The sequence below is a fragment of the Canis lupus genome, chromosome 5 (assembly GCF_011100685.1).
Source record: "Canis lupus familiaris isolate Mischka breed German Shepherd chromosome 5, alternate assembly UU_Cfam_GSD_1.0, whole genome shotgun sequence".
NCBI lineage: Eukaryota > Metazoa > Chordata > Mammalia > Carnivora > Canidae > Canis > Canis lupus.
This window is the reverse complement of record NC_049226.1, coordinates 5865981-5893047: the sequence shown is the minus strand read 5'-3', so window position 1 is coordinate 5893047 and position 27067 is coordinate 5865981. Positions and strand designations below refer to the sequence as shown.

Below are 27067 nucleotides of genomic sequence, written 5' to 3'. Positions count from 1 at the left end.
GGGGCCCCAGGGAGCCTCTCTAGGGGTGAGCATGCCCTGGGGAAGCACCAAGGCCTCCGTGTAAGACAGGGCCGTGAGGAGGGGAGCCCTGAGTGGACTCCGGGTGGCTTACGTGAAGCTGGAAGACCGCGTCCAGTTGGGTGTCTCCCTGTAGAAGACAGGGAAGCTCCGCGAAGGAACCCAGAGCCAGGAATTTGCTTCAAAATAATGGGAGCTGAGGAGGGGAGTAGGTGGGTGTCGAGCTGAAATAAGATTGGCCATGAGGCCGTGCTGGTTAAAGCAGGATAAAGGATCTCCTCCGGGGTTCCATAGACTTTTCTCTTTGCTTTTCTATATCTCTGAATTTTTCCCTAACTTGAAAAGCTGCCTTGAGAAGTTTTGTTTTGATGGGGAAAAAAAGAAGCAGAGAGGAGTTCAGAATATTTATTCCCAAAGCTACGCACGGTGTGTATCACGTAGCGAATGAGGGTGACGTGTCTTCGAGTACAGCACTTGGGGGACGGTGGGCTTCGGGCGGCCTCCCGGGTGCAGTGTCTCTGCGGAAGGGGAGGGTGAGCGTGGTGCCGGGCACGGGCATGCCCCGGATAGGGTGGCACATGGGGGTTGGTCTGGAACACGTGTCCCCGTAGGAAAAGGCCTGTAATACTCTGAGGTAATCTCCTGTTATTTTTAGGGAGTAAATAACATCTCTTATGTAGCAGGTTATATGGTTCCACAGGCTCTGTCTGTGTCAACCAACATGCACTTAAAATTTGAGGGTATTAAGGCCTCACAGGAGGGCCCGTTAAGAACTTTGTCATTATATGTTTTTCCTTTATGATGAAATACCCCTAATCCATTTTTAGCAAAGCAGGGGTGATTGCTGAGTGTGTGTGTGAGAGAGAGAGGGAGAGCGTGTGCTGTTTCTGTGGTCCAAAGGCAAGATTTATGATTCTAGAATAGACAGTAGCTTGCTCTCTCCATTTTATTTTTTTTAAACTGTTTTTCTTTGAAATTCCAGAGTTAATGTTTTGTCTGCTTTCGATCTGACCCTCTTTGGAGAGCTACATGTTTTTGTGTGCGTACGTACGTGTGTGTGTGTGTGTGTGTTCACCAGAGAGAGATTGAAAGAGAGAGCGAGTGAGTGAGCTGGAAACAAAGAATGGTTGTCTCCAAACTGTAGCAGGCAGGAAACCCCAATCCCAAGGGAATTTAGCCAGCCAGCCCTGTCCCGGAGTCAGACTCCAGCTCTCTGAATTCAATTTGACAGCTTGTCTGGGACACTTTCTAAGTAACCATTATCCTTCCTTTCTCTTAAGTAAAAGCACTGTTATTTTTTTCCGTGGGTGTGCTGTGTGCACTGTTATCGCACATGTGTGGGTTACACACAGCGACTAGGACATGCTTTCTCTAAATTATTGGAAAAACTTAGCCTGTTTCCTAAGACAAGTGTAAATTTGTTCCAGAATAACGAGGCAAACGACTTTCCGTATTGGTCCATTGCCTGGTTGGAGGAAGGTACAGAGGAATGTCATTGGGACATATCTTTTCTTCCTTTAATTCCAATTAGGGACTTAATTCCCTTATTTGAAGGAGCTCATCTGTCACAGGAATAATCCAAATTGTATACGTTTTATTCCTTTGAGGATTTAAAAAAAATGTATTCAAGCAAAGGTATCTTCCCAGGATCATTCTCCTTGGTGTCTGTGTTTGATCGATGGATGGGTTATTTTAAAGACCTAGACCGCCATCGTCACACTGCAGGAGAGAATTCGGAGGTGCTTGCGTGTCAACCAGGAGCCCCCCAGGTTGTACGGGGCAGACACACACAACTAGAGTGACGGTCGAGAGTTCCAAGCGGGCTCTTCTCAGTCTTGTCTCCTCTAGATACTCAGATCAGTTGACTTTGCTGCCACAGCTCAGTGGGATTGTGGGGCCAAAGCCAGCCTCTCCAAGTGTGCATAGTTGAAATCTGCCCAGGTTCACCAGGCAGGGTCCACAGGCACAAGTCAGTCCCAGTACAACCTAGGTCTCTTCGGGGTGTAGGGATGTGACAGCCTTGTCCAGTGGCACATACCCTTTCTCCCCTGTCTCACCCCCAGCCCAATCTCCTCAGAAGCGACATTCTGAAATCTCCCCCCGACGCCACGCCCACCGTGGAGAACCAGTGCTGCATTTGAATATTTAATGGAGAAGAAATGTGCCTCACCCTTACGGCCCGGCTCAGACGCCATCTCCTCCATATGGTCATCCTCCCATTCCCACCGAGCTTTGCTTGGACCCACTGTCTTCCCAATTTAGCATCCAACAGATTCTATCATAATAGTCTTTGCCTTGCAAGACCTGAAGCATCTTGGAGGTGGCCACTGTGTCTTAGACGAGGCCACTGGGTGATGGATGAAAATTATAGGCTAAATGCCTCGAAGCATTCCCCAAGAGCTTAGCGTACAGCTAACCCTTCGTAGTGTTTCCCGAGCCCGAGACGAGAGCGATACTTTGGCTTCATCTGCCGCAGGGGGGCTGTGGACCTTGCCTTTTCTTCCTACCATGTGTCCCATTTCTCCTTCACTTGACCCCAAGGTGGTTCCTCCAAGAGGGAAGAGCTTGTGGGGAACAGACTCCGGTCACAAGACGATAGCTCCACTTCACCCTTTTGGAGCATTTTTGATCAGCTTAAACTCCCCTTGGGGGCCCTGCAGATCTGAGTCCTCTGGTCATGTGTTCCCCTGCAAAGAAAAGGCAGAGGAGCACCAAGTCACCAAGCCACCAAGCCAAGGAAAGGTAGTATCACCTGCTGCTCACTTGAACCTTCCCTTCCTTTCTCACCGCCTTCCCCGCTGACCATAACAGCTAGCACTTTCAGAGGGCTTTCGCATGCCAAGAACTTGCTGTTCGCTTCACTTCACAGCAACCTTATTTAGTTGGCACTATTATTATTTCTCATGTCCCACATGAGAAAACTGGGACACAGATAGGTTAACCCCAAATCCCAAAGCTGGTATGAGGCACAGCAGTTTCCACCAGGTGGTGACAAGGCTCCACAGTCTTCCTTCCAAGCCACCCCTTGGAAAGACCCGTGTCTTCCAGGCAGCTGCTGTCATCTAGCTGCTAAGAGGATGTGATGAGATTAATCAATTCCTGCTAAGGACCAAAAAATCAGAAACCTGACTCAGTGTGCTCAGTGTTTGCATTTCGAGAAACATGTGAGGTGGTTTCACAGACGTGCTTCTCATTATCGTGCTCTATAATTTACATAACATTACACATTCTTTTGTGTTCTATGATAGATTAAGTAACAGTCCGTCAATGAGGACTGTAATAAACTTAATTTTTACATCAAGGGTGGATAGACATGAGGCTAGTAAACCTAGTTGTGAAATGTCCCCCAAATTGCAAAGGCAAGCAATCCCTTACCTTTATCTTCAATGACACATGGTGCTCCAAGAGGAAGAAGATCCCAGGATGGCCTGGGGGCATTTGAAAGACGCATGCCAGGAAGCTCCAGCCACCCCACCCCACACACACCCTCCTGGATTCTTGTGTGCCTGTGCTGGATGAAGGAGCCCAGGAGCAAGTCAGAGCCCAGATTTAAGTTCTTTGAATAAGTGACTTCTGGAATCTTGTCCCCTGACGCCACCTCCACCAAGCCAGAGCTTTGTTTGAAGACTGCAGGGAGAAGAAATGTGCCTCCCTTGCTCTGCATGGGCATCCTTTCTGCAACCACAGTTTGGGCCTTTCCTTGTCCCTGTGCCCAGAAAGCACTCAGGCCCAGGTCCTGTCCTGGCTGCTTATGAGTTCTCACAACTTCGGCCTTCCTGCCCTCCCCGGGCGTGTCTTGTCTTTATGTCTTGAAGCTGTTCATAAATGCTCCTGGAGCAACCAAGACCAGAGAGGTACCAACTTGCCCTGCAACATTAATGATGTGACAAGAAATGGATGAGCCCATTAAAATGCTGCATTTGCATTTTAATAAGAGAAAATGGTTTTAAGTAAACATGGGGGTGGGGGGAGTGGGAGGAGACAGGGCAAGGCTGTGGAAAGGTATTTGGAGGCCACTTGACCTCAAGAGCACCCTTCCAATCACTCAGCCAGACACCTCCACCCCACCCCCACCAGGGAGGGGCCTCCCATGACAGTGCTGGGGCGGGGGGTGTGGCTCCTACCACTGTTAATGCCAGTTTCTCAGTAACACTTCACACTTACTAAGTGGGCCATTTGAGTTTTGAATTTCCAATTCATCTCCAGACTCTTGATTATTACTATTTTAGGCCTCTCATCTCTACCAAGTTTCACTTTGACTCAGACATTTCATCCCATTCCAGATAGCAGAGCTAAGACTCAAAGTGAAATTGGCCTAGGTTGATGTAACTCCATGTCTATTACCATGTGGTCTTGGTTTGTAATAGAAGCTAGAAGTGCCCCCTGTTGGCTGTTTTGAGTAGTGAGGTCCCAAAGCACTTGAGAAAGAAAATACTAGGTCAAGGGCTCCAGAGGACCTGCTGGTGGCTGCCTCAACATACAATATTCCAAATGCATTTGTTTTGCAAAATTTACTGATATAGTAATTATTCAGGGAGGTTGTTTGGGGGCGGTAGTCATTGGAAAGTATTTGAAAGAAGCTTGCTTTGTCTCATGCCATAAACCAAATTCTATCATCTATGTATCCCTCTATCTACCTACCTATCTCCCTTATCAATCTATCTATCTCTCTATCTGTAGAAAGAGAGAGAGAGAGAGAGAAGCTTCTTTCCTGCCAGACAGAGGTGTAGGGGTTTGGGGCATCTTCTAGCGAGAACCCAAGCCATCAATAGTGTCATCCATTACTTTAATATAAAAACCTTTCCCAAGTTGTTTTTATAAATAAATGTTGATAACTTACTCTCTTTAGAGAAGTCCCTATCATAGAAAATGAAGAACTTATTTCTCATGAATTATCCTTTTCGAGATTAGTTCTTTGAGGAAGAGATACTACAGCTAGAAACACTAACCAGGACCTGTGTGGGCTTTTCCTCTCTCATCTCAGGGATCTTTAAGCTCCCACCTGGGAGGATCAAGAAAAAGTTTAAACATGCCTCTTTGATAAAGTTCAAATTCTCGTGTCAAGTATACTCTGAAAGGAAAATGTCTAACAAAATTCAATACACCTTTCAAAGCCCAATTGAAGTCCCACTTTCTTCAAGATATTTTTTCCTTACTCTCAGAGACTACAATCTCACTACCACACTCATAAGCTGTCTATGAACCTAATTACTTAATTACAAGATTTCCTCGTAGTCTTTAATTGTGAGTTTGGTCCTGCAACCTTTCTTCCAGCCCTATAGATATCCAGTAAATAAACATTAACAGTTGATAGATTCACCAGGGAAGAGAAATCTAGTCTTTGACAATTTAAATAATTAAATATTTACTCAATCCTTCTGCTTCACTAAAGAAAGAACCGAAAGAAATTAGCTTTGGTTGACACAAGAAAGAATCACTTCCTATCTCTGATGAATTAAACTATAAAGCATTCTCACACACACATGATCTCATTTCTCCTCAGTAGAACCTGGGGGGATTAAAGGAACCATTTGGTTTTCCAAACTCTTGAATTTAGAAGAATCCCCCCCCCCCCACCTGCCCCACTCAAGTACCTACCTTTTACAGATAGGTTAACTGAGATTCAGAGGGATTAAGTCACTCGCCTTAATTCACGCAGCTGGTAACCAGCAGAGATGGGAAGCAAGGAGTTCTGAACCCCAATCCAGAGTTCTTCCCATTGCAATGAGCTGTTTCCCTGCTTGGAGTAGATTAAAGAGAAATTACGGAATTCCTTCTAGTGAAAATCTTTAGGCACCCTTGCTAACACCACAAACAGCCTTATGCTCACTAAGGTTTAGGCACCACTCTTCCAAAGAGAGGAAAATCATTCTTGGTATAATTTTGAAAAATCTTTGAGCTTAAAAAGTCTTTGGCCTGCCTGTAAAATAATTATCAGGTCCTGCCCAATATCCTAGAGGAGTTTAGAGAATGGCAGTTTTTATGCTATGAGTCATACTTTCAATTTCTATTAAAATTCTTATATGGCCACATATGCTTTCTCTCAGGCTTTGGGCCTCCAGGCCTGTGCTAATTTGCATGTCTGGTTTAGATAATGTCTGAGGTCTCTTCCAGTCTGAAAAGAAGCCTCTGATTCTGTTATATAAGTGAGATCACATTCCACCTACCAAGAATTGGTGGTTCTTTTTCTTTAACTACTGTGTTTTTGTTGTGTGGATGGAGGACTCACGGATGAAAGTATTCCACGCTTACCTACAAGGCCACAGAGATGGAGTGTTCCTTCACAATAAACTGACCTGTCCACTTTTCCTACGCTGACCCCAGAGAATCGCCCTTTCCTGCAAACTATTTCAGATGCAGGTCAGAAGACAAATCATAGGCTGTGTTGGGATTTTTAAGTTTCTTGACCTGAATGACAATCCTAAGTCAGTGGGAGGGGAAGACCTCAGAGCTGCCAATTGCCCTGATTCTAAATTTGCAGAAACTGGGCAGCCCCAGTGGTGCAGCGGTTTAGTGCTGCCTGCAGCCCAGGGCGTGATCCTGGAGACTTAGGATCGAGTCCCACATCAGGCTCCTGCATGGAGCCTCCTCCTGTGTCTCTGCCTCTCTCTCTGTCTATGTCTATCATAAATAAATAAATCTTTAAAAAATAATAATAAATAAATTTGCAGAAACTGGTGAAATCTCTTACTAGACTAGATTCATTTTGCCTCTTACTGTCCTCACCCAAACACCAAACACAGAAAAGATGCTGTCAAATTTTTTCACTGATTTTGTTGTTTTCCAACATAAAGCAATTCTCATTAAATCAAGAGCTAATGAAAGGGCATCGGGCTTTCTGATCAATGTAAGGCGAGCTGGTCACTCTTCATGAGAAAAGTATGGCACAAGGGAAAGCTCTCTTGTCACAACAGTAGACAGGTCAAGTCTTTGCTCCAATCGTGTATTTTCAGTGAGGCCCTCCCCGTCCTAGGACTGCCTGCTGCGCTTTCAGTATTTTTTCTCTTTCTTCATAGCTCTCACCAGCTTCTCATATACAATGTAGTTTACTGTTTGTTTTGAATGTAAGTCCCACAGAGCGGGCACGTGTGTCTAGCCATCATTGTGTTCTCAGCACATAGAGCAGTGTCTGGTGAGATAGTAGACATTCGATAAAAATTGGTTGAATGAATTAATGTGGAATAGGATATACTGATTCAGTCCAATAAGCTAGTAGTGGAGAAGGGAAGAATCTTGGGTGGGCGAGGGAAACAAAGATGATTTAAGACAGTCCTTGTCTCCCAAAAGATCATCACCAGGCAAAGGGAGATACGTGCACAAAGAATTACACAAGAAAACCAAGAGGGTAGAGCAATAACCATCTGACTCTCACCAGGGAGCCTTGACCCGCAGAGCTTGAAAAGAAAAGGATGCAAAAGCTGATTTGGGGAGCAGACACAGGCTTGTCTCCCTAATGCCCAGAGCGAGTGAGGACAGCTTCACTGTGAAAACGTCAGCGCCGGCCGTTCCCATCAGGGTCTTCAGCAGAGCGAAGGGAGTCAAACACAGACTGCCTCTCATTTCTCCTCAAGCCCTGTTACCTAAGGGAACTGTTAGGGTTTCTTTTTCCTACTTGGAATCCTTTTAAACCTGAGGCGGATTTGACCAAAAAGCCTGCACTTTAGTTGTGTCTACATGGCCCAATGTGGAGGGGAATTTGGGCAAACACTCAATTAATCTAGTCGGGGCGAATTGCTTTTCCACATAAGGCAGGCCCAAAAATCCCACTTTGAGGCCTTATCAAAATAAATAGGTCATTTAGACTTCTGTGTCTCTCAGAGCCCATGGGAGACACCGGGTGAAGGAAGGGACCAGGCTCTGCGGGAGCCTCGCGTGACTCTGGCCGGGTTGTGCCTGGTGAATGTGCCACTTGCTTTTCCAAACTTTTCATATTTAAAAGCCATCCATTTTTTTTTTCCAAGCATTTTTCTTCTAGGTCCTTTTTTTCCCTCTTCGCACGTATAATATCTTAAACAGTACCTCCATTATACTCCACGCAGCGGGGCTGGTTGTGAGGCTGAGGAGCTGTTTGGATTCCAGGACGAGATCCTTGAGCAAAGGAAATCTGATCCAGGATGTTTTTTTTCTGTGAGTTCCAAGTTTGAGGAAAGCCTTCCCTAGATACTTCCCTCCTCCTGAGGTCTCAGTGGAAGCCAAGATCCTCTGTTGCTCTTTGGAACATAAGATGCCACTGAGGTGAAGGCTGGGCTGCCCCTATAGAACGGGTTGAAATGAGGTGAGGCGACACAGCTCTGGGCACCGGGACGGGCTGGGCAGGGACCCGGGGCAGCCGGCAGGAGGGTGGACGCTGGATTTGTACTGCCTAAGCCTACTCTACCAGCAGGCAGCCCCGCACCGTCCTCTAGGGCCGTGTCTCTCAAACCGGGGTCCCAGCCAATCCATCTCTTGTTTGGAAAGAGAGCTGCGCATTATTCCGATTGGAGAATCACTGATTTAGCAGCGTGGGAACGGAACCATTTCTTCTCCTCTATGGCTTCTCTTCCTTTTCAAGGAAGATGAACTTTTTAACCCCAACTTACCAAGAGAACCATTTTAGAGGTGCAAGGAAGTTAGAATAAACTCCAGGTCTACAGTGTATCTTTTGAAGTTGCCGTTCATCCGACGTTCACTGAATCCTCAAGACCATCTTCTGATGCATTTGTTGTTCAGCTCTTTTAGAGAAGCAGAACCAAAAATCAGAGGAGCCTTTTGGCCAAGATGGCTCAGCAGAGCCAATGATAGAGCTGGGACCTGAACCTGGGAGGAACTGACTCTCGGTGCCATGCGTGGCTGCTGAAGGAACCCCAGGGCCTCCCACAGAGGACGGATGCCTTCACGGGGGCATCCTGTGCCTGCATACAGCGTCACCACTCAGGGGCTAGGTGCCTGTGCACAGTGTTTGAAGTGAGAGGCCAGGCTGGAAGGTCAGGCATCTTGGCGTGGTTGCTGGGAGACATTATAGTGGAGACAGTGGCAGACCAAGAAGCTGGTCCTGAGTTGGGGGTCTAGAAGGTTTAGGAAGCAGAGCAGCCTTTCACAGGTCGGGTCCAACGTCGAAGCAACATGAAGAGGAACACAGAGGAATGCAGTCTGGGTTGGGTTGTTGGCCAGTAGGGCCAGCTCCTCAGAGATGGGGCCTGTCACAAACCCAGGACCTCAGAGGGATCCCTGGAAGATCATCCGGCCTGACCTTCTACAAGAGACAAGGTCGCTCCCCTACGTGCGTCTAGGGGATGTATCTTCCTACATATATTGGGCGGGCTGGGCCTTTTCTTGGGAAGTTGGGGGCTCTGGGTCTCCTTCGGCATCCTCACTGTCTCAAGACAGGAAGTCTGGATCTGGCTGAGAAAAGCCTCTGCTCTGAGGGCGAGCAGCCTTGTCCATTCTTCAGCTGAAAGGTCTACATTCAGAAGTTGGCTTTCCAAGGATAAACAGGGTCCGGTGCTGCCAACTCTTTCAGCAGCAACCAGAAATGCGATGAGAAGTTTCAGGGAAAATTCGTCTTTTTCCATCAAGTAATTGAGAGCGCGGCCTTGTGTTGTAAGGGATCAAGAGAGAGAGGCCCTTGTGTGCTGGTGTCACTGCATCTTTGGCCTCCAGGTGAGGTCATGACGAAGTGGAGAGCTGCGTGTTCCCTGGGACATTAGGCCTTCAGACGGCCAACCGTGGGCGTCGGGGCAGAAAGAAACTTTCTTTCTTGAGTCAGTTGGCCAGATTTCTAGAACCCGTTTAAAAGCTTCACATAGAAACTGAGTTAACACTGGGATGTCTTTGAGAAGGTCATGTCCAGAAAAAGCTTTCCCTTTTCCAACAGGGACTTTTCAGAAAAAAAAAAAAAAAAAATCTCCATGCTCATATTTCTCTGCTCCGGGAGGCTCTCCTGAATCTGAGAGGCCATTTAGTGTCAAATTCAGCCACACTGAGTATCACATAATGGAGATACTGTTCAGGCTATTATATACATGAGGCTGAATTATCTACAATGCCCAGCAGTGCCCAGATTCTCCAGAACAAGCCTCCGGTCTCTCTTTGCTTTGGCAAAAATTGATCTCGGGGCTGCCCGAAACCACGGACTCCAGCCGGAGTCCTTTTGGTGACTTCTCTGAAAAGGAATCACAGGGAGATTTGTCATCTTAGTAGTCTACAAAGCCAGGGAGTGTCAGCCTTTACCAAAGTCAAAAGACAGTTCCCGAGAGTCTGAGCGAGTTTTCCACTGATAAGGCCATCTGCCACCACATAGAAGACCGTCCACCAGTCTGCTGGTCCCTCGCAGCCACTTTTTTTTTTTGAACATTGTGCTCTCTGCTGCTACCTTAAGCTTATCTTTTCAGAAGACAGTTCTCAGAAAGCAGATAGCACGCGCCGTATTTGGGGGCAGGTTGGGGGTGGAGCTCGGGGTACACTCAGGCTGCTGCTGCGTGGACCCGTCACACGCCACCAGGAAGCTCTTGCTGCACTGAGCGGCAGCGGGGATCAGGGGCTCTGACACAGCCGGGCATCAGGCCCAGGGAGGGCTGGTGTTGGCGTAGAAATGGGAGCCGCTGGGTTAACTCCCTGGTCCAGGCTTTTCCATGTTGGTTATAGACATGTTTCTGTTTGTGTGTCTGGAACTGGAGCTGCCACACTGCTGAGTTTTCACTGGCGCGACTTTTAAGTAGGAGAAAACAAACCGTCATTTGAACAACGTTATGAAGAGTATATAAAATAAAATGCAGGCACATAGATTCGTGGTGTCCACTCCTTGCCTTCCCTGTGGGGACAGGGTTTTAGCCGATGTAACATGTGCGCTGTTGTCCACTGTGTCCCGAGGGTACCCAGGGCTAATACGGCCTGCACACCTCATCACCCAGACTTAAATCACCTAAGAGACCTCAGTGGGGAGAAGTCAGGATAGGGGCCTGGAATTCTCTTCAACTAGTGAAATAGTGAACAGTAAGAGGAAGTGTGTATACTTAGCAAGAACAAAAGAATGGCCCTGTCTAGTCATTCATTCAACAAATAATTATTGTGCACCTGTTCTGTGCGGGGCACTGTTCTAGGTGCTTGGTTATATCGGGGAACAAAAGGAAGATTGCTGCCCTTGTGACCCTGGCATTCAGGTAGGAGATGCAGACCATAAGCAGCACACTTAGGTTAAATTAGGTGATAAATAGACAAATTAGTAGAGCAGATGAAGCGGGTGCAGGGAGGGGAGGGGAAGTGAACGTGTATTTGGTAGGGCCGGCGAACGTGTCTCTGGGGCTAATCATTTTTTTAGGTGTCTAATAATGATGCCAATAATAATATTACTGGCCAACACGTACCAAGGCTGACTCCGTGCTCTCACTGTGCCAGGCATTTGTTTGGCTCTCTCATTTAATCTGCAGGGCTACCCTGGTTCTTCAGGTCTCTAAGGCCGAGTGCCAGACCTTGGTTCTTGGCCTTGGTCTTCTCCAGCATCACGCTTTGTCTTTGTAACAGGACTTACTTCCGAAACGCTGGTCTTCATTAAAATGTTGCGTGTAGCTGCTGTCCCCGTGAACCCCAGGGCCCACGGAGAGCACTGGTTAACCTCCTCAGTAAATGGACCCAGGATGTCCTTTGTGAATCCAAGTACCAGTGGCAGGATTTTCCGTGCAGGTAGATGGGAACGAAAAAGCAACCGGCAGGGGCCTTGTGGTCTGTGTGGCTCCGATTTCACACACTGCCTGGGGACCGCTGGCTAAAGACACCAGCTTATGGATGGCATGGCCCATTGCTCTTCATTGCTTTGTTAGAGGCACAGTGAGGACAGAGTTCAGGCTGATTGCTGGTGGCCTCGCTGTTTCTGTCACTTCGTTTTTTACCTACTAGAGGACTTGGGGTTGGTTAGGACTTCGAAAGTCTTCTCAGCCAGGCTTTCCCCCGTGGTAGGCAAGTGGGAGAATCACATCCCCCAGAGGCCCTCCCCGGGCCTTCAGGCATGGGAGGAAAGATGAGGCTACCAAATGCTTCTCTGATGAGACATCGGCTTCAAACCAGGATTGGGTACCTGGAGTTCGAGAAGAATCCAGCCATCGCCCACCCTGTCGGTTAGAGGGAATACATCCACACATTCTATAGCCTTTATGAGCACGGTCTGATCCTGGAGCTGCCATAAAAGAACAGAAGGAAAAGTTGATAAGTCGATGGTAACCCTGGGCATGGCCATAATTAGGTCCTGAGAATGGATGTAACGTAGCTTTCAGATAGGATGGAAGCCTTCAGTAGAATAATGATTGACTAAAAAAACAATAAGTAAACTTTGAGCCAGAGATTCTATCAGTGCAAATCACACACCAAGTCAGAACTGCAGATGACACATACCAGTTCCTGGAACTAGTGGTGTGTGTGTGTGTGTGTGTGTGTGTGTGTGTGTTTTTTGCATGAACTGGTCACTTTTTATCCCACTTTCTGTTCTGTCCCTATAAGAATCGTCTCTTTCTCCAGATGCATCATCCATCCTACATTATCCCCACAAGCTCCATTCTGCACCACACGCTTGGTGATGGTAATGCTGCATGCCCATGATCTCTCTTGGTTTCCACTGCCTGCACCCAAGGTTACTGCGCTTGCCTAGCTGCCAGCTCCATGGCCTTGAACATGACCTCGGCCCTCACTTCCAGCCCTCTCTCCTCTCCCTTCCCCTCTACCTCAGTCATGGGCTCCCACCCATGGCTGTTCCCCAGATGTGACTTTCTTACCCCCTAGACACATCTGTCTTGTGCCTGCATGACTCTCTCCTCCCCAAGTAATCCCACTCAAGGCAAATGGCCCAAATTACACTCATCTCTCCCTCTTTAACATCCAGTGACCCCTTGATATCAGCACCACTCCTTTGGCACATGGCCCATATTTCCCCCACTGTCTTGCTCATCTTCTCATATTTAAATGCAAGGAAGGGGAGCTTTTTCCATATTAATCCTCATCCAGTCTATATGACCAAGCATGAGATACGACACAAGAGTCACTCCCAATTACAGTTAACCCTTGAACCACATGGAAGTTAGGGGTACTCACACTCTGCCCTGTTGAAAATTAATGTCTTAACTTTTTGGCTGTTCAAAACTCACCTACTAATAGCCTACTGTGGACTACTATTGACTAGAGGCCTTGCCCATAATATAAAGTCGTCTAACACATATTTTGTATGATTTATGTATTATATGCTGTGTTCTTCCAATAAAGTGAACTAGAGAAAAGACAAAGTTATTAAGGAAATCACAAGGAAGAGAAAATACGCATATAGTACCGTATACAATCTCCATGTAAGTGGACCCACACAATCAAGCAGAGTTGTTCAAGGGCCGACTCTAAGTTAGTGGAGGCCTAACCAGCAGTTGCTCCCTTCCCCTGCCCTCAAAGAGAAATCTTGAGGAATCTCGCCGTTGGGTTTGCTTACACCAGCATTGCGCACCCTCTGTAGACCCCCACAAGGCATCCCAGCAAATGCTTGCGAGAGCCCTCACCTCAACCCGAGGCCCCATGAACAAATTGGGATTTCTGTTTGTGTTTGTTTTGTTTTTAACCAAGAGGAAGGATCTATGTGCAGGAGAACTGTGAAAGAAAAAAGAACACCAAATAAAAATAAAAACAGACGGCTTAAAGGCACGGAGCTTTGTCTCTCTTCTGCCCCTGACTCTCCCCTTCCCCCTCCCATCCCCATTCCACTCACTTTCTGTTTTGCTTTTCATGCCAGTTGCTACAGACGGTAATTTTAAAGCTGCACTGGCTTTTCCAGAGCCAGAGGAATGTGCATCCGCACGTGGATTTTTCCACAAGAAAACTATCCCTGTCTTTTGGTTCTTCTGAGCCAGAACCGATGAGAACAGGCCATGGGCTGAGCCAGTCCATCCTCTCCGCTCTTACTCTGATTTGCTGGGGAGGCTCAGAAGGGGTGGAGGGGGCTGGTTTGCGTTCCACCCCGTCAGGCTGTTGTTTGATGAGGTTTGTGCCCCATTTGTTCGGATGGTTTTTATGGTTTCTTTGTTGTTCGTGGAAAGACTTTGAAAGTCATAATTCTGAATCCTTAAACTCTTCTGCTATTCCTGCTCAGTGTCTCAACGGGACTCACACCCCAAGAAAGGAGAAGAGGAAGTTTTCCAGCCAGTTAGTTGTGCAGTTTCTGGACATGGTTATGGAGGCATGTGGACACTCTCGGGAAAGAGCCTGGGATCACAAAGGCACAGGTTCAGTGGAAGGTTCTGCAGGGCAACTAGAGAGTGAGCCTTGAGGCCTTCCCAGGCGGGAAGCCTCGTCTCTACACCCTTCTTTCTAATCCCCCTGCTTCCAGCCACACCTCTGGCCTTCCTCCTTTCTCTGTGGTCGTCGGGCCCAACCCTTCCACTTGGGTTGGAAGAGTATGGAGAGTCTGGAATGTGCTCCTGCTTCTGAGATATCAGTGCACTGAAGCAAGGGGCCAGGGTTGGTTGCCAGGAACATCATGAGCCTGGTCTTTGAGACATTCTTCCCATGTAGTCTTTAACCTGGACATTGCCCATCTCATCAGAGCTGCTGAAAGGCCTTTGCTACCCAACTATAGACAATTTTTTGTCTTTCTAATCTTGTATTAGTTTATATTTGTAGAAAACTTTAGAAGATGCCTCACATACATTGTCTCCTTTGATTACCGCCCGTCTTAGGCTACTACAATAACAAGGTACCATAGATGGAATGGCTTAGAAACAATAGCTCTTTACCACACATCTCCAGGCTAGCTGAGATCCTGGTGCCAGCATGGTGGGGTTCTGGTGAGAGCTCTCTTCTGGGTCAGAGACTGCTGACTTCTTACTGTACACGCATGCAACAGAAAGAGGACAAGTTAGCTGTAGGGCCTCCTCTTAGAAGGGCACTGATCCCATTGATGAGAGCTCGACTCTCACCACCTAATTACCTCCCAAAGCCCACACCTCCTTGTACCATCACACCACACCGGGGAATGAAACAGCAATACATGTGAATTTGGGAGCTGGCGGGGGGAGAGGACACATAATCCTCAGTTCGAGACATTGCAGGTCAAGTTCCGTGCCCATAAGGTCACTAAACCGTATCAAGTTCCATGTCCATATTAGAAAATATTGAAACTTGGGGAAGTGTTATGATTCATCCAAAGTCCCAGAACAAATAGTGGCAGGGGCAGAGCTTGAACCAATCCTCTGATTTCAAATTCTGGTTGCTTCCCATTACCCCAGGCAGGTTGCAATCACTGTTAATGTTCATCCCACCCCGACCCCGGTCAGAGAGGACACTTCTGGAATTCAGTCATGCTTAAGAAGACATGGCTGATTAAATCGAATTTCTCCTGATCGCGGAAAGAGAATCCTCCTGGCACCCTTCTGAAAAGCTGGAGATGCTAATGTACCTCTGCTTGTTGTTTTTCATTAGACCCTTCTTATGACTCAGTCCGGAGAGGATGGGGCAATAACGTGAATTCTGGCCTCAACAAAAGTAAGTAAATGTCATACTCAAACATTTTTTCTGCAAACACGGGTGGAGAACGGGGTCATGAGCTAAAGCAGGGCAGGAGTGAGCTCACGTTGTCTTGCTTGCAGAGAGGACATCAAAATTCACTGCCAGGGTAGGACGATCCATGATACCTGTTCCCTGAAAGATGGTGAGGGGTTTTCATGCAGGCCTTTCGGTTGTGTTGCACTGCATGTGGTTTTCGCCTTTGTGAAGCTAGAAGGCTTCTCAGGACTGGGTTTTCTATATGCATGGAAGGCCACTGGATTTGGATCTTGCCATTCATGTTAGAATGACAATCCTCCATGACTTTCCTCCTCTGAGCACCGAAATTTGATCATACCAGCATCCCTGCCCTGGTATGGATATCCCTGAAGGCTGGGATATGAGGCAGTCATAGGGGTCTGACCCATCAATTTGTGTTCAAGTCCAACCCAAAATTTCCCACTAAGGGAGTAGGGAAAGAGAATGACTATACATTCCTAACCAGAGTGTGTGAAGCTTGCTATCTGTAGGAAGCACATGGGTGGTGAAGGGACTTCTTCCAAGAAGAGGTTGGGATTACAAAGTTAATGCCCAAGCAATTTCTAGGACCCCTTTCAGTACTATGTCTTTGTTGTTTGTTTATTCTGTGCCCAGGACTTGGCACTCTCGGGTTCATAAAGATGAATTAAACACAGGCCAGTCTGTCAAGCTGGGGAGAGGGTTTACACACACACACAGCTCTTTTCATCTGGGTGGTATCAAGGAAGGCCTGTGAATCTGGCATCATTTGAGTTGTGTCCAGAGGAGAGGCAGGATTTGGGCCTGCAGAGATGGGGAAGACAGGCTCTGCCGGGAGGGGTGGGCAGGGAAAGATGTCAAGGTTAACATGTCTGACAGTCAGGGACCATTCCAGGTTCCTAGAGTTTAGGATGCACAGAGGGAAAGCAGTCTGGAAAGGCAAGGAAGGGGCATGAAGAATGCTGTGAAGGTGGACCTTCCTTCTTTAGTCAGTGAGGACTCACAAAGGTGTTTGGATGGTGGAGCGAAATGGTTTAGGGAAATGAAACTGGTTAAATATCATATGATGGGACAGTGGGAAGAGAGGGGTGTAGTGAGGATATAGTCAGACTCATCCACAAACCATTCAAGAAGCTCTGTAGGTCTAGGATGGAGAAGCTAGGTGGGAGCAGAAAGGTTGCATGTGAGCAGTTTCCACGAGAGGACCTCACAAAACATGGAGACACAACAAGCAGGTGACGTTCACTCACATGTCACCATCCCATTAAGAAACTCTAAATCTCCTACTTAAAAATGCAGTTCACAGCAGCAATACCACTAGGCATGCTGTGCTGTATGCTTGTTGCAGTTTCTCGTCTCCCTGTGAAAACCTAAGTTCTTCTGGAACCGCTGGTTCATTGCTGAATGTCCAGCACCAAGAATACTGCCAGGACTAGTAGATTCTAGACAAATATTTATAAGATTTATTTATTTGAGAGAGAGAGAGAGAGCAAGTGAATGGAGGGATGAGCAGGAGAAGAGAGAGAATCTTTCAAGCCGATTCCCCACTGAACATGGAGCCCGACCCAGGGCTCGATCTCATGACCCTGAGATTATGACCTGAGCTGAAACCAAGAGTTGGATGCTCAACTGACTGAGCCATCCAGACATCTCTTTAGATAAAAATTCATAAAATAAAATAAAATAAAATAAAATAAAATAAAATAAAATAAAATAATAAAACAAAATAAAATAAGTGACTAGAGAGTGGGTGGATGAGCGAATGCGTGAGGAAGCACACTGTGGAGGGCTTTTAACAAGACATTTCTCTTCCCTCATGGACGGTGGCCCCACTCACCTTATGTCTTTCCCCACCACAGGTCCCCCACTGGCAGGAGCACAAGCAATGAGTAAGAATACTGAACAAAGGCCCCAACCAGGTACCTGTCTGGGATGGGTAATCCCTTCTTTGCTCCTTATACAGCCGTTGATTCCATGTGGTCACCTGAGGAGGACTGAATCAATATGTGGCATTTTTCTTTCACGGAGGGTCGATATTTGGCTCCCTCTACGAGCTCTGTGAATGAAAAATGGCAGGCACTAGAACCAGGGGAAGGTTTGTTAAATATCAGAGGTAAAAAGAATGTAAAGGTTAAATGTCCCCATGCCTCATTTTGTAAAATAAAGAAACTGAGGCCCAGGGAAGGAAAGTAATTTGCCAAAAACCACACAGCTGGTTTATGAGAGAGCTAGAGCTCTAACCCACAGACTCCCGAGCCGCTGTCCAAACCTTTAAGGCTCCGCAAAACCTTTCTTCTAAAACTACCCCTGTCCCATGATGGGTCTGCTTAGCAGATTAAGCAGGGGGTCTTCTAAAACCATGGAATTGGTCTCTTGGTATTGGAGTGAAACTAGGTCTGTCACATCCTTCTATGACATCTGTCCTATGATTACCTCACCTCTACATGAATATTTGTAGCAACAAAGAGTTTGCTACCTCCTTAGGCTCATTTCCACTATTGGGGCCAAAGTCCCCCTCCTTGAAACTGCCTCCTTGTAGGCTTTCTAGTTTGCCCTCTGGAAAGCCTTCCTCCCGTTCTGTGGGAAGGTCCTTCCCATATCTGACCACAGCTGCCATGTCCACTCCCAAGCCCAGCTCTGTCTTCTCTGTGTGACACAGTTGAGACTAAGTTCTGGACAAAGCCACTTGCTTTGGGACATGCTTTGGGACAGAGAAACATCATTTTCCATCTCTACTGAAGGCAAAGCAACAGAGAGTTGACCTACATGTCATCGAGACGGTTAGGAAAGCCCAGGGCTGAGTGAAACACCCAAGCCAAACAGGACTTGACAGTGGATTTAAAGAATTCCCAGTGACAACAGCATCAGACATTACCTGCCAAAAATATTTCAGTTGTCGTACTGAGTGTGTATATGGATGGGAAAGGGTTGACTAAGCAGCTTTGGGGACTTTTCAAGTTAATTCACAATGGTAAGCAGAAACCCCCAAATCATGTTGATTCTTTAAAAATGACAAGTGCAAAAATAGTAAAATTGTATCAAACATTTAACAAGCTGGCTGGATTATGATCCAGCTGTGTATCAGGATTTCCTCGCCTGAGAAGAAGAAGACCAATCTCATGGAACCAATATTGCAAAGATTCCTTTTATAATTAAATAATCACGTGAGTTTCACGGAGACAGAGATAGAAAATATAGTCATTTTATGGCCCAAATACAAAATCTGGCTAGTATTGTCATTTCAAAGTGGAAGGTGCCAGAATTTGGTACTAGTCGGGGACGGAGATTGCCCAGTGAGTTCTTTAGTTTATAACACAGCTGGGGCTCGGACCCAAGCTGTCTGATTTCGGGGCTCATGTTTTTTTACGCCCCATCTTAAAAACAGAGATGGGTACAGAGCTGTTAAGGACCAGGAGTTCGTTAGACCTTTCTTTAAACCCATTTTGATAAAACATCTTTCACCTTATCCATGAAGATTGAGTATTAGCCAGCTTCTTTCCAAATGGTTTCCATTTTAGGTAATGACAGCATTATCTACAAATTTTAGACACCGAATATGAAAAACAATGATGCTGCTAGTACCCTGTGTTTCTGCAATGATGAGGATGACCACCCGTAACTGCTCCAGATCTTTGAGGTCTGCACATAAAAGCAGTACAGTTTTCTGAAATCAGTTTTTTCCCCATGATATTGAAATAAAAGTATAAACCCCGGGGGTATTCTTATTACTAATACTGTTGGTTTTTTTATATTTTTAATAACAGTGAAGTTAATTTCCTTTTTTGCTTCCTTAGATCCATATCAGATCCTGGGCCCGACCAGCAGTCGCCTAGCCAACCCTGGTGAGTTTACTTTGGCCTGCAAGGTTTTTCTTTCCAGAATGTTCCATAGCTTTGTGAGGTCACAGATACCTGACTAGGAAGTAACATGTACTCTTTCCCTTGGAATGGTCAATATCTGCTTCTCTAGCATACAAGTGAGAGGTTGGAGCTTGTTATTAGGTGGTAGTCATGTCCATTGGCTGAGGCTGCTTCTGGAAAGCAAACATATTAGCACTGCTGCATTTCTGCACGGAGGCTTGGATTTGTAATAAATGGCACAGGTAGAAATTTTTGCAGGGAAAGATGGGGAGCAAGGGAAAGAATTCCAGTGAGTTCTCAGTGATGGCCCTCATGGAAGTCACAAGTGAATAGATGTCCCAAGGACGTTTTATTCTAGAGCCTGGAGAGTATTTCAGTTATCTAGCCTCATGAAAGAGGCATGTCCCTGAAAAGTCGCAGATAAAATAAATCTGACAATGCCATGTAAGGGTCAGTATTAAAAATAGCTCTCAAACAAGTTCTAAACCAAGACCGCCAAGCACGTGAGCTACCTGGCCCTTTGCAGTGGTAAAGCCCACACCTTCCCTTCCCAGGGAACTACCGCTGCCAGTGTCTGCAGGCCCGTTCTTTAGTGCAGAAGCCACCCAGCTCCTGCTCCTCTTATTTTTCTCTCCACCCAAGATCTTCTCTGTCAGACTTAGAGCTGAGAGCCAAGCACTAGGGTTCTGCAAAGGAACATTCCAGATCCCTTCAGCCTGGCCCCCAGGCCACACCTTCTCCCTGTAACTCTGACAGTGGTCTCCTGGCCCCGACTCCCTTTGACACCGACAGGGGACTCCCGGGTGAGAGGGAGGGACTTCATCAGTAGGTAGAGACTAGTCAGCGGTGCAGCTCTTTCTAGAAGAAGAGACTCAAAAAACAATCTTGCCAACACGGGTGGCAAGCAGCTTGCCCCGGAATCCTCCAGCTGGTTCTGGGCACCTCGTTATCCATGGGGCGTTTCACGGGGCCTCGGGGCCAATCATCTTAAGGTCTCACCTTGCTGGCTCTGGCAAGCCGGGTGGCAAACAGAAAAGCGAGTCAACAAGGAAAAGAGGGGCTGCCGGTCTAGGGAGATGCTGAACGTCAAAGGAGAGAAAGGATTTCCCCAAAGAGGGTGAGACGATCGTTGCATTGGGGGGCCCTGGGTGCTGACTTCGCCGGGCCGAGCTACTGTGTTTTCTCCCGTTTGCAGGAAGCGGGCAGATCCAGCTGTGGCAGTTCCTCCTGGAGCTTCTCTCGGACAGTGCCAACGCCAGCTGCATCACCTGGGAGGGGACCAACGGGGAGTTCAAAATGACGGACCCCGACGAGGTGGCCAGGCGCTGGGGGGAGCGGAAGAGCAAGCCCAACATGAATTATGACAAGCTGAGCCGGGCCCTGCGATACTACTACGATAAAAACATTATGACCAAAGTGCACGGCAAAAGGTATGCCTACAAATTTGACTTCCACGGCATCGCGCAGGCCCTGCAGCCGCACCCCACCGAGTCGTCCATGTACAAGTACCCTTCCGACATCCCCTACATGCCTTCCTACCACGCCCACCAACAGAAAGTGAACTTTGTCCCCCCCCACCCGACCTCCATGCCCGTCACTTCCTCCAGCTTGTTTGGAGCGGCGTCACAATACTGGACCTCCCCCACGGGGGGGATCTACCCCAACCCCAACGTGCCCCGCCACCCTAACACCCACGTGCCCTCACACTTAGGCAGCTACTACTAGAAGCTTAACCGTCGGTGGCCTTCTACCTGAAGCCCCCATTCCTCACACTTCCTGGGATACTTTGGCCTCTGAAGGACATACGTGGCCTTGAAGAGAAAACAAAACTGGATGTTCTTTCTCGTTGGATAGAACCTTTGTTCTTTAAAAACAATCCTTTATTTTTGTTTTTGTTTTTTGTTTTTGTTTTTAACGTTGGTAACTTTTGCTTCCTCTACCTTGAACCAAGAGATGGATGATTTTCTGGGCCAGTACACCAGTTTGGATTCTCAATCCGCTATCATCTTCTGAGCTGAATCTTTAGATTACTGGAATGGTTGTATCATGGTTCTAGGGAAGAAACTGTAAACGTTCTCTATGTTTTCATGACCAAAGCAGTTTCTTATCAATACACGGGTCTCATCATGGACCCTGTAGGGTTCAGTATGATAAAGAATCATGGACTTATAACCAGTTAATGCTCTGGTTTGAGACTGAGTGAAAATAGAGGCAGGAAGCTTATAATCTTATTTTAGGAGGACATATATTCAGTGGATGGCAACTGGAACATTGGTTTATAAGGCCAGTGAAGTTTTCACCCAACTGGAATTTAAAAGAAAGAACATGTGTGTGTGTATTTAAGAAGCCGTGGGCATTGCAAAATCCCTCCCAGTGGGCAATATGCACTAGGCTGACCATCCTCTCTAGAAATAGTCAAGATATGAACTAAGAAATGTTAATGCAAATGCAGACATTCCTGAAAGACAGAGAATTAAATAATTTTTTTTTTTAAAGTAATGACAGCGGGTCCCAGAACTTTGAAAAGTCTTAGGGATTTCTGAACACAAACAGATTCGCAAGCGCTGTGCGTTTGTCAGACCACCAGTCCAGGGTCAACCAATCAGAAGGCAACTTACTGTATAAATTATGCAGAGTTATTTTCCTATATCTCGCAGTATTAAAAATAGATAATTAAAAAAATAAAAAGAATAAATAAACGAGTTGACCTCGGTCACAAAGACAATTTTACTATCAAATCAGTCGTTATTTTTTTAAATGTAATTTGTACATCTTTTGTCAATCTGTACATTTGGGCTGTTTGTACGTTTTTATAGCTGGTTTTTAAAAAGCATAATGTGACTATTGCTAAAAAGAAAACAGGACGTTTGAGTCACTGACTTTACTAGAAAGAGAAGCACCACGCAGTATTTAATGGGCGTACACAGGCAGGTAAAGGCAATCCATTCAAATCTTTAATGCTTTGGAAATGTTTGTAAATAACCATAATGCAATAATCACAACTTTGGAAAGAACAAGCAAACCGTCCCTTGTGGATACGAGGGATTTTCCTGCCCTATATATGCAATATATTTTTTAGATATTAAAATATATATAATTTTGCAAGTAATCATTGACTTTTTTTAAAACTATATTAAGTGTTAAGCTGACAACTGTCAATGAAGACTATGTTGTAAAATAATTTGACTAAATAAATTGTGCCTTCTTCTCTCGGAACTGAGGACATCGTCTTCTTATTTACCCCTCATTAGGTCAAAGGGTTTTCCCAGGGGAAGTTTCCGATTGAAACTCTTGCACCAGATAGACTTTTTCACATGTGCATATACTGCTGTGCAGCAGAAAGCACAAAATCGGTGTGGTTTTTATTGCTGTCTGTATTAGTCAGTTTCTCTCCAGAGAAACAGAACCGGTAAGATGTACGGTATTTGTGGAGATTTCACAATGAACACCTGGTTCACAAGACCTCGGAGGCGGAGAAGCCCCGTGACCTGGCATCTGCCAGCTGGGGACACAGGAAAGCCAGTGATGTGTGTTCTAGTGTGAGCCTGAAGGCCCAAGAACCAGGGACGCTGATGGGAGAAATCCCAGTCCCAGGGGAGGAAAAATGTCCCACCTCAAGCAGACAGGCAGGAAGCAAAGAAGAGAATTCCTCCTTCCTGTGCCTTTTGTTCTATTCAGACCCTCCATGGATTGGGCGATGTCCTTGGGCGTTGGGGAAAGCAATCTACTTCAGGAGTCCACAGATTCAAGTGCTAATCTCATTTGGAAACACTTGCACGTACACACTCAGAAATAATGTTTAGCCCGGGCACCCAGTGGCCCAGTCAAGTGGGTACGTAAATTACTGATGACATCTGCAGGGATTTTTTTAAATGTCATTTTAAATTCTTCCTCCGGCCTAAAGGGGCTTTATAGGATGACAGCCAGGGCCACTGATAATCCGTGTCCAAGAACCAGAGCAAAGCACACCGTTCCAGTTCCATCCAGGATGGACTCCTTGTCCATTAGACTCATCCACTGCACACCTCCAACCCAAGTGGCCATCCTCTTGATATTCCAGCAGAGAATAAGATGGTCTGGCTTCCTCTGGTCTCATGTCAGGATCTTATGGCCCATGGAGATCGTTAGGTTCTTTTCTCTTTCCAAGGAAGAAACCTGCTTCAAATTGCTTCACTGTTAGGTAGCTAGGTTTCCATTTCCTTTACTTTATAATGAAAACAAGTGAGGCCTGGAAAGCCCTTGATGGTATGAGAGATGAGACTCACAATATCGGTATCTGTGTAATCTTCCCTGGGTAACACTTTGTACCTTCTAGACAACATGTCTACCTACGTGGAAATGAGGTGTGTCTCAGAATGTTGGTCTCCAATTTTTTTTTAAATTGCACCCTACCATTAAACCATGTGTTAAGTAAATATTCTCAATACATGAACATGGATTTATAAATCATATACTCCAACTGTTACAGTATTACTATCTATATTATAAAACAAATACAAAACAGAACATTTTCAAGAGCAATATAAATTCAAAAATAAATTGAAACTGAAATTCAAATGTTTTCTTCCTATTTTCTTCGTATCACTTATCTCTCACTGCTAATACTCAACAAGAAAGGTAATCTGAGGAGGAATGAGTATGCATGTGTACATCTGTAAGGGTATTCTAGTGACTTCTAAGAAAGGAGAAGGTAAAAGCCGGTGTTAGTGGCCCAAGTATAGAAAAAGAAACCATAAAGGCTCGGTATGTTTAAGAATAGCGTGGCTGGATCCTTTTGCAAATCTCCACAACAGCCAAGCAGTTTTCCAATCAGTTTTGAAATTTGCAAAGTAATCGTTAGGGAAAATAGAGGCACGTATTTTTTTGCTGCTCTGGAAAGAAAGGGATGCTCCAACCATTAGGAGTTCACCTTTTTAAGAGGTTTTCTTCATATGCCCTAACCAAACACTGGCTGAGGTCCATCACCTCCACCAAAGTCTTAGAACTTTGACCAAACCTTGCCCTTGAATTTGCTCCCCAAGATGCTTCCACATTGAGGAATTTGGTGTCTCACTAACAGGACCAAGACACCATTTCCTCCTTCTAAGCCATCTGTGCAGAATAAGGCTGGCATTCGGTCCCCTATAATGCCCAGATTTAGGGTTTACTAGCTTACTCACAGGCATCCAGCTGACTGGTGGCAGAGGACAAACAGGATCTTTGCCATCCTGGCTGCTTGTTCAGTATTTTCCCCACTCAACCATCTGTACCTGTGCCATGAAGTTCATTCAGTCGAATGCAAGGTGCAAGCCAAGCAGAGGGGAGCATAGTAAGCCCGTGAGCAGTTCTTTTTGTTTCTTTAAAAGATTTTATTTATTTATTCATGAGAGACACACAGAGAGAGCCAGAGACACAGGCAGAGGGAGGAGCAAGCTCCCTGTGGGGAACCCGATGTGGGACTCGATCCTAGGACCCCTGGGGTCACACCCTGAGTCAAAGGCAGATGCTCAACCACTGAACCAGCCAGGCATCCCCTGTGAGCAGTTCTAATGGAAATTATTCTTTCCCAAGGTTTAGCATGCTAGTCAATAGCTCTTTGGAACAGAAGGTCGTTTGGTTTGGTTTTCTTTTTTTCTTTTCTTTTCTTTCTTTCTTTTTTTTTAATTTATTTTTCTTTCTTGTTTTTTTAGTGACTAAAAGTATTGTTGACTCCCACACAAAGGAAAATATACATTCAATATCTATTGTTTTACAACATTTCTAGTGTTCAGTGACCACAGTAAATAACACCAAAAATGACCATTTAAAAAACTTAACTAGTAATATCTGCTTACAATTGAATGTGTTTATTTAGTCATGGACTAAAGTGTGGGTCACGCTAAAGTGTGGGTCCTCCGATGGGTGTATGACTAGTTTAGACCAGATGAGATCAGAAGGTTCCAGAACACCGGGCAGAAAGTAAGATCTGTCCCTCCCAAGCCTAGGGGTGGCCAGGCCAAGGCAGTGGTTAGTGAGGGCTTAGAAAGCAAAGAAAAATGAAACAAAATGCAATGTTTTCTGTAGGTGGTCTATAGACCTACATGCTCCACCTTAAGTATCTATTGAATCAACAACCATCACACGGATATGTGATCTGAAGAACTATTGAAAAGGTACCACCTTGGGGAGCAACCCTCAGGCATGGCTCTTCCGCCATCCAGCCCCGATCCAACACCTCACTGGGGATCTGCCTCCTGGAGGCTCCTCCACCATCAGCAGCAGGGCTGGGCTTGTGTCCAGCAAGCTCTCAGGAGGAGGCAGTGGGATGGTGCTCCGTATCAATGGGTGACATGAAGAGGAGAATAAAGAACTAGAGTGAGGGGGACCGGGGGACTGGGTTCTGGTAAATAAACAGAGACTTCAACTCTTCTCCAGGACGTGCTTTTTGCAAAGCCAAAAAGTACCCTGGATACCTCTCATATAGAAAGCTACTGGATTTGCCTCCGTACCCCTTCGGCCAGGGAGCCCAGCTCCAGGATTATGAAAGGTCAGCTGATTCCAGGACTACAAATCCCAGGCTCCCCTGGGAGGGGGGACGGACACTTCTGAGAGGAAGTGGTTTAGCCAGTCAAACCTCCAGGGCTTCAGCCAATTGAAAAAGGATACGGAGGGAAGCTTTTGAAAGGAATGTCGGCTCACGTGCCTGGGGTCTGTCTCCCTCTCACTCTGACTTGGCCTCCTGTCTAATTGTTTCAGTCTGTCTGAGCTGGTAAATTCCTAAGCACACAGTCAATTTACACTTCGCTTAAAAGCTCTAAGGGGAAACAGAAAAAGTTTCCAGGGAGACCACTCACTTACCTACAACTGCTCCACCAACCTTCTGGATTTTAACTGAGTTCGTTACTTCCTGTGTTTTCTTAGCAGGAGGAGGGAGGCAACTTAGGTAGATAAATGAGCAAGGATGCAATGCCAGAGGTGCTGGGTTCAAATTCTGACCCTTCCACCTACTGGGCACCTCGTTTGCACTTCCCCGACCTGGGCAGCCGAGTAACGTCTCCTGCAAGAGTTCCTGTGAGGTACTGGATGACACACGTGGAAAACCCTTTATTATTAACTACTGTACAGGAAGTATATACGCAATCACTGTTATCTGCTAGTATTTGCTAGGTTTTTCCAAGAACTTTTATTAAATCCTCGGTAACCAGTGAGCACTTTGTTCGGGGAGTTGAGCGCAGGGTAGATTTTGCTTTGTGGGCAATAAGGCATTTTCCAAATGGGTGAAAAGTGGGAGTAAATTGGATTTTCCAGAGACTCATCATGTGTCCCCCATGCCCGGCCGGCCCTCGTCGTGCCCCGCTTGGGCTCCTGCCCTCCACTGGCTCTGTGTACACCTGAAGTCTGTCGAGCACGCTGCCAAGCTGCGGGATGCTGCAAATAAAATGAGATTGTTATGAAAGAATGCTAAAAATGCCCTTTGTCAGAAATGCTGGGTTGGGTTTTTAAATCAGCTAAGAAATAGGGGCTTGGAGCTGGGATTTTATGCTTAGTAAGCTTGGCTCCGATTGTTTGCAGACCCCAAGCAGCCTGTAAGTTCCATGAGAGAAGAGACGGTGTTTTGTCTGCTGTGGTGGCAGCAGGATGCAGTAGTGGGCCAGTCGTTTACATGCTCAGAGAGCAGATAAAGGGGCGGGGAGGGGGTGGAATCAGAGAGACCTGGGTGTGAAGCCCAG

At 46.3% G+C, this 27067-nt stretch overlaps 1 protein-coding gene and 1 long non-coding RNA gene across 5 annotated transcripts in view; one reads left to right on the top strand and one right to left on the bottom strand.

The window, feature by feature from the left end:
- FLI1 (Fli-1 proto-oncogene, ETS transcription factor) overlaps positions 1–22595 on the top strand; it is a 122756-nt gene extending 100161 nt beyond the window's left edge. For all 4 annotated transcript variants that reach the window (XM_038535664.1, XM_038535662.1, XM_038535665.1 and 1 more), the window contains 4 exons: positions 15439–15501; positions 17379–17438; positions 19314–19361; positions 20575–22595. In XM_038535664.1, coding sequence (XP_038391592.1) covers positions 15439–15501; positions 17379–17438; positions 19314–19361; positions 20575–21104 — 701 coding nt within the window. In that variant the 3' untranslated portion in view covers positions 21105–22595. The remainder of the gene's footprint in view (positions 1–15438; positions 15502–17378; positions 17439–19313; positions 19362–20574) is intronic.
- On the bottom strand, positions 378–14845 carry LOC111095784. The gene is made up of 5 exons (XR_005359056.1): positions 14754–14845; positions 11361–12166; positions 5617–5755; positions 3394–3885; positions 378–2705 (listed from the first exon to the last, which is right to left on the bottom strand). It is a non-coding gene; the product is annotated as an uncharacterized LOC111095784 (long non-coding RNA).
- Positions 22596–27067: the final 4472 nt, after the last annotated feature.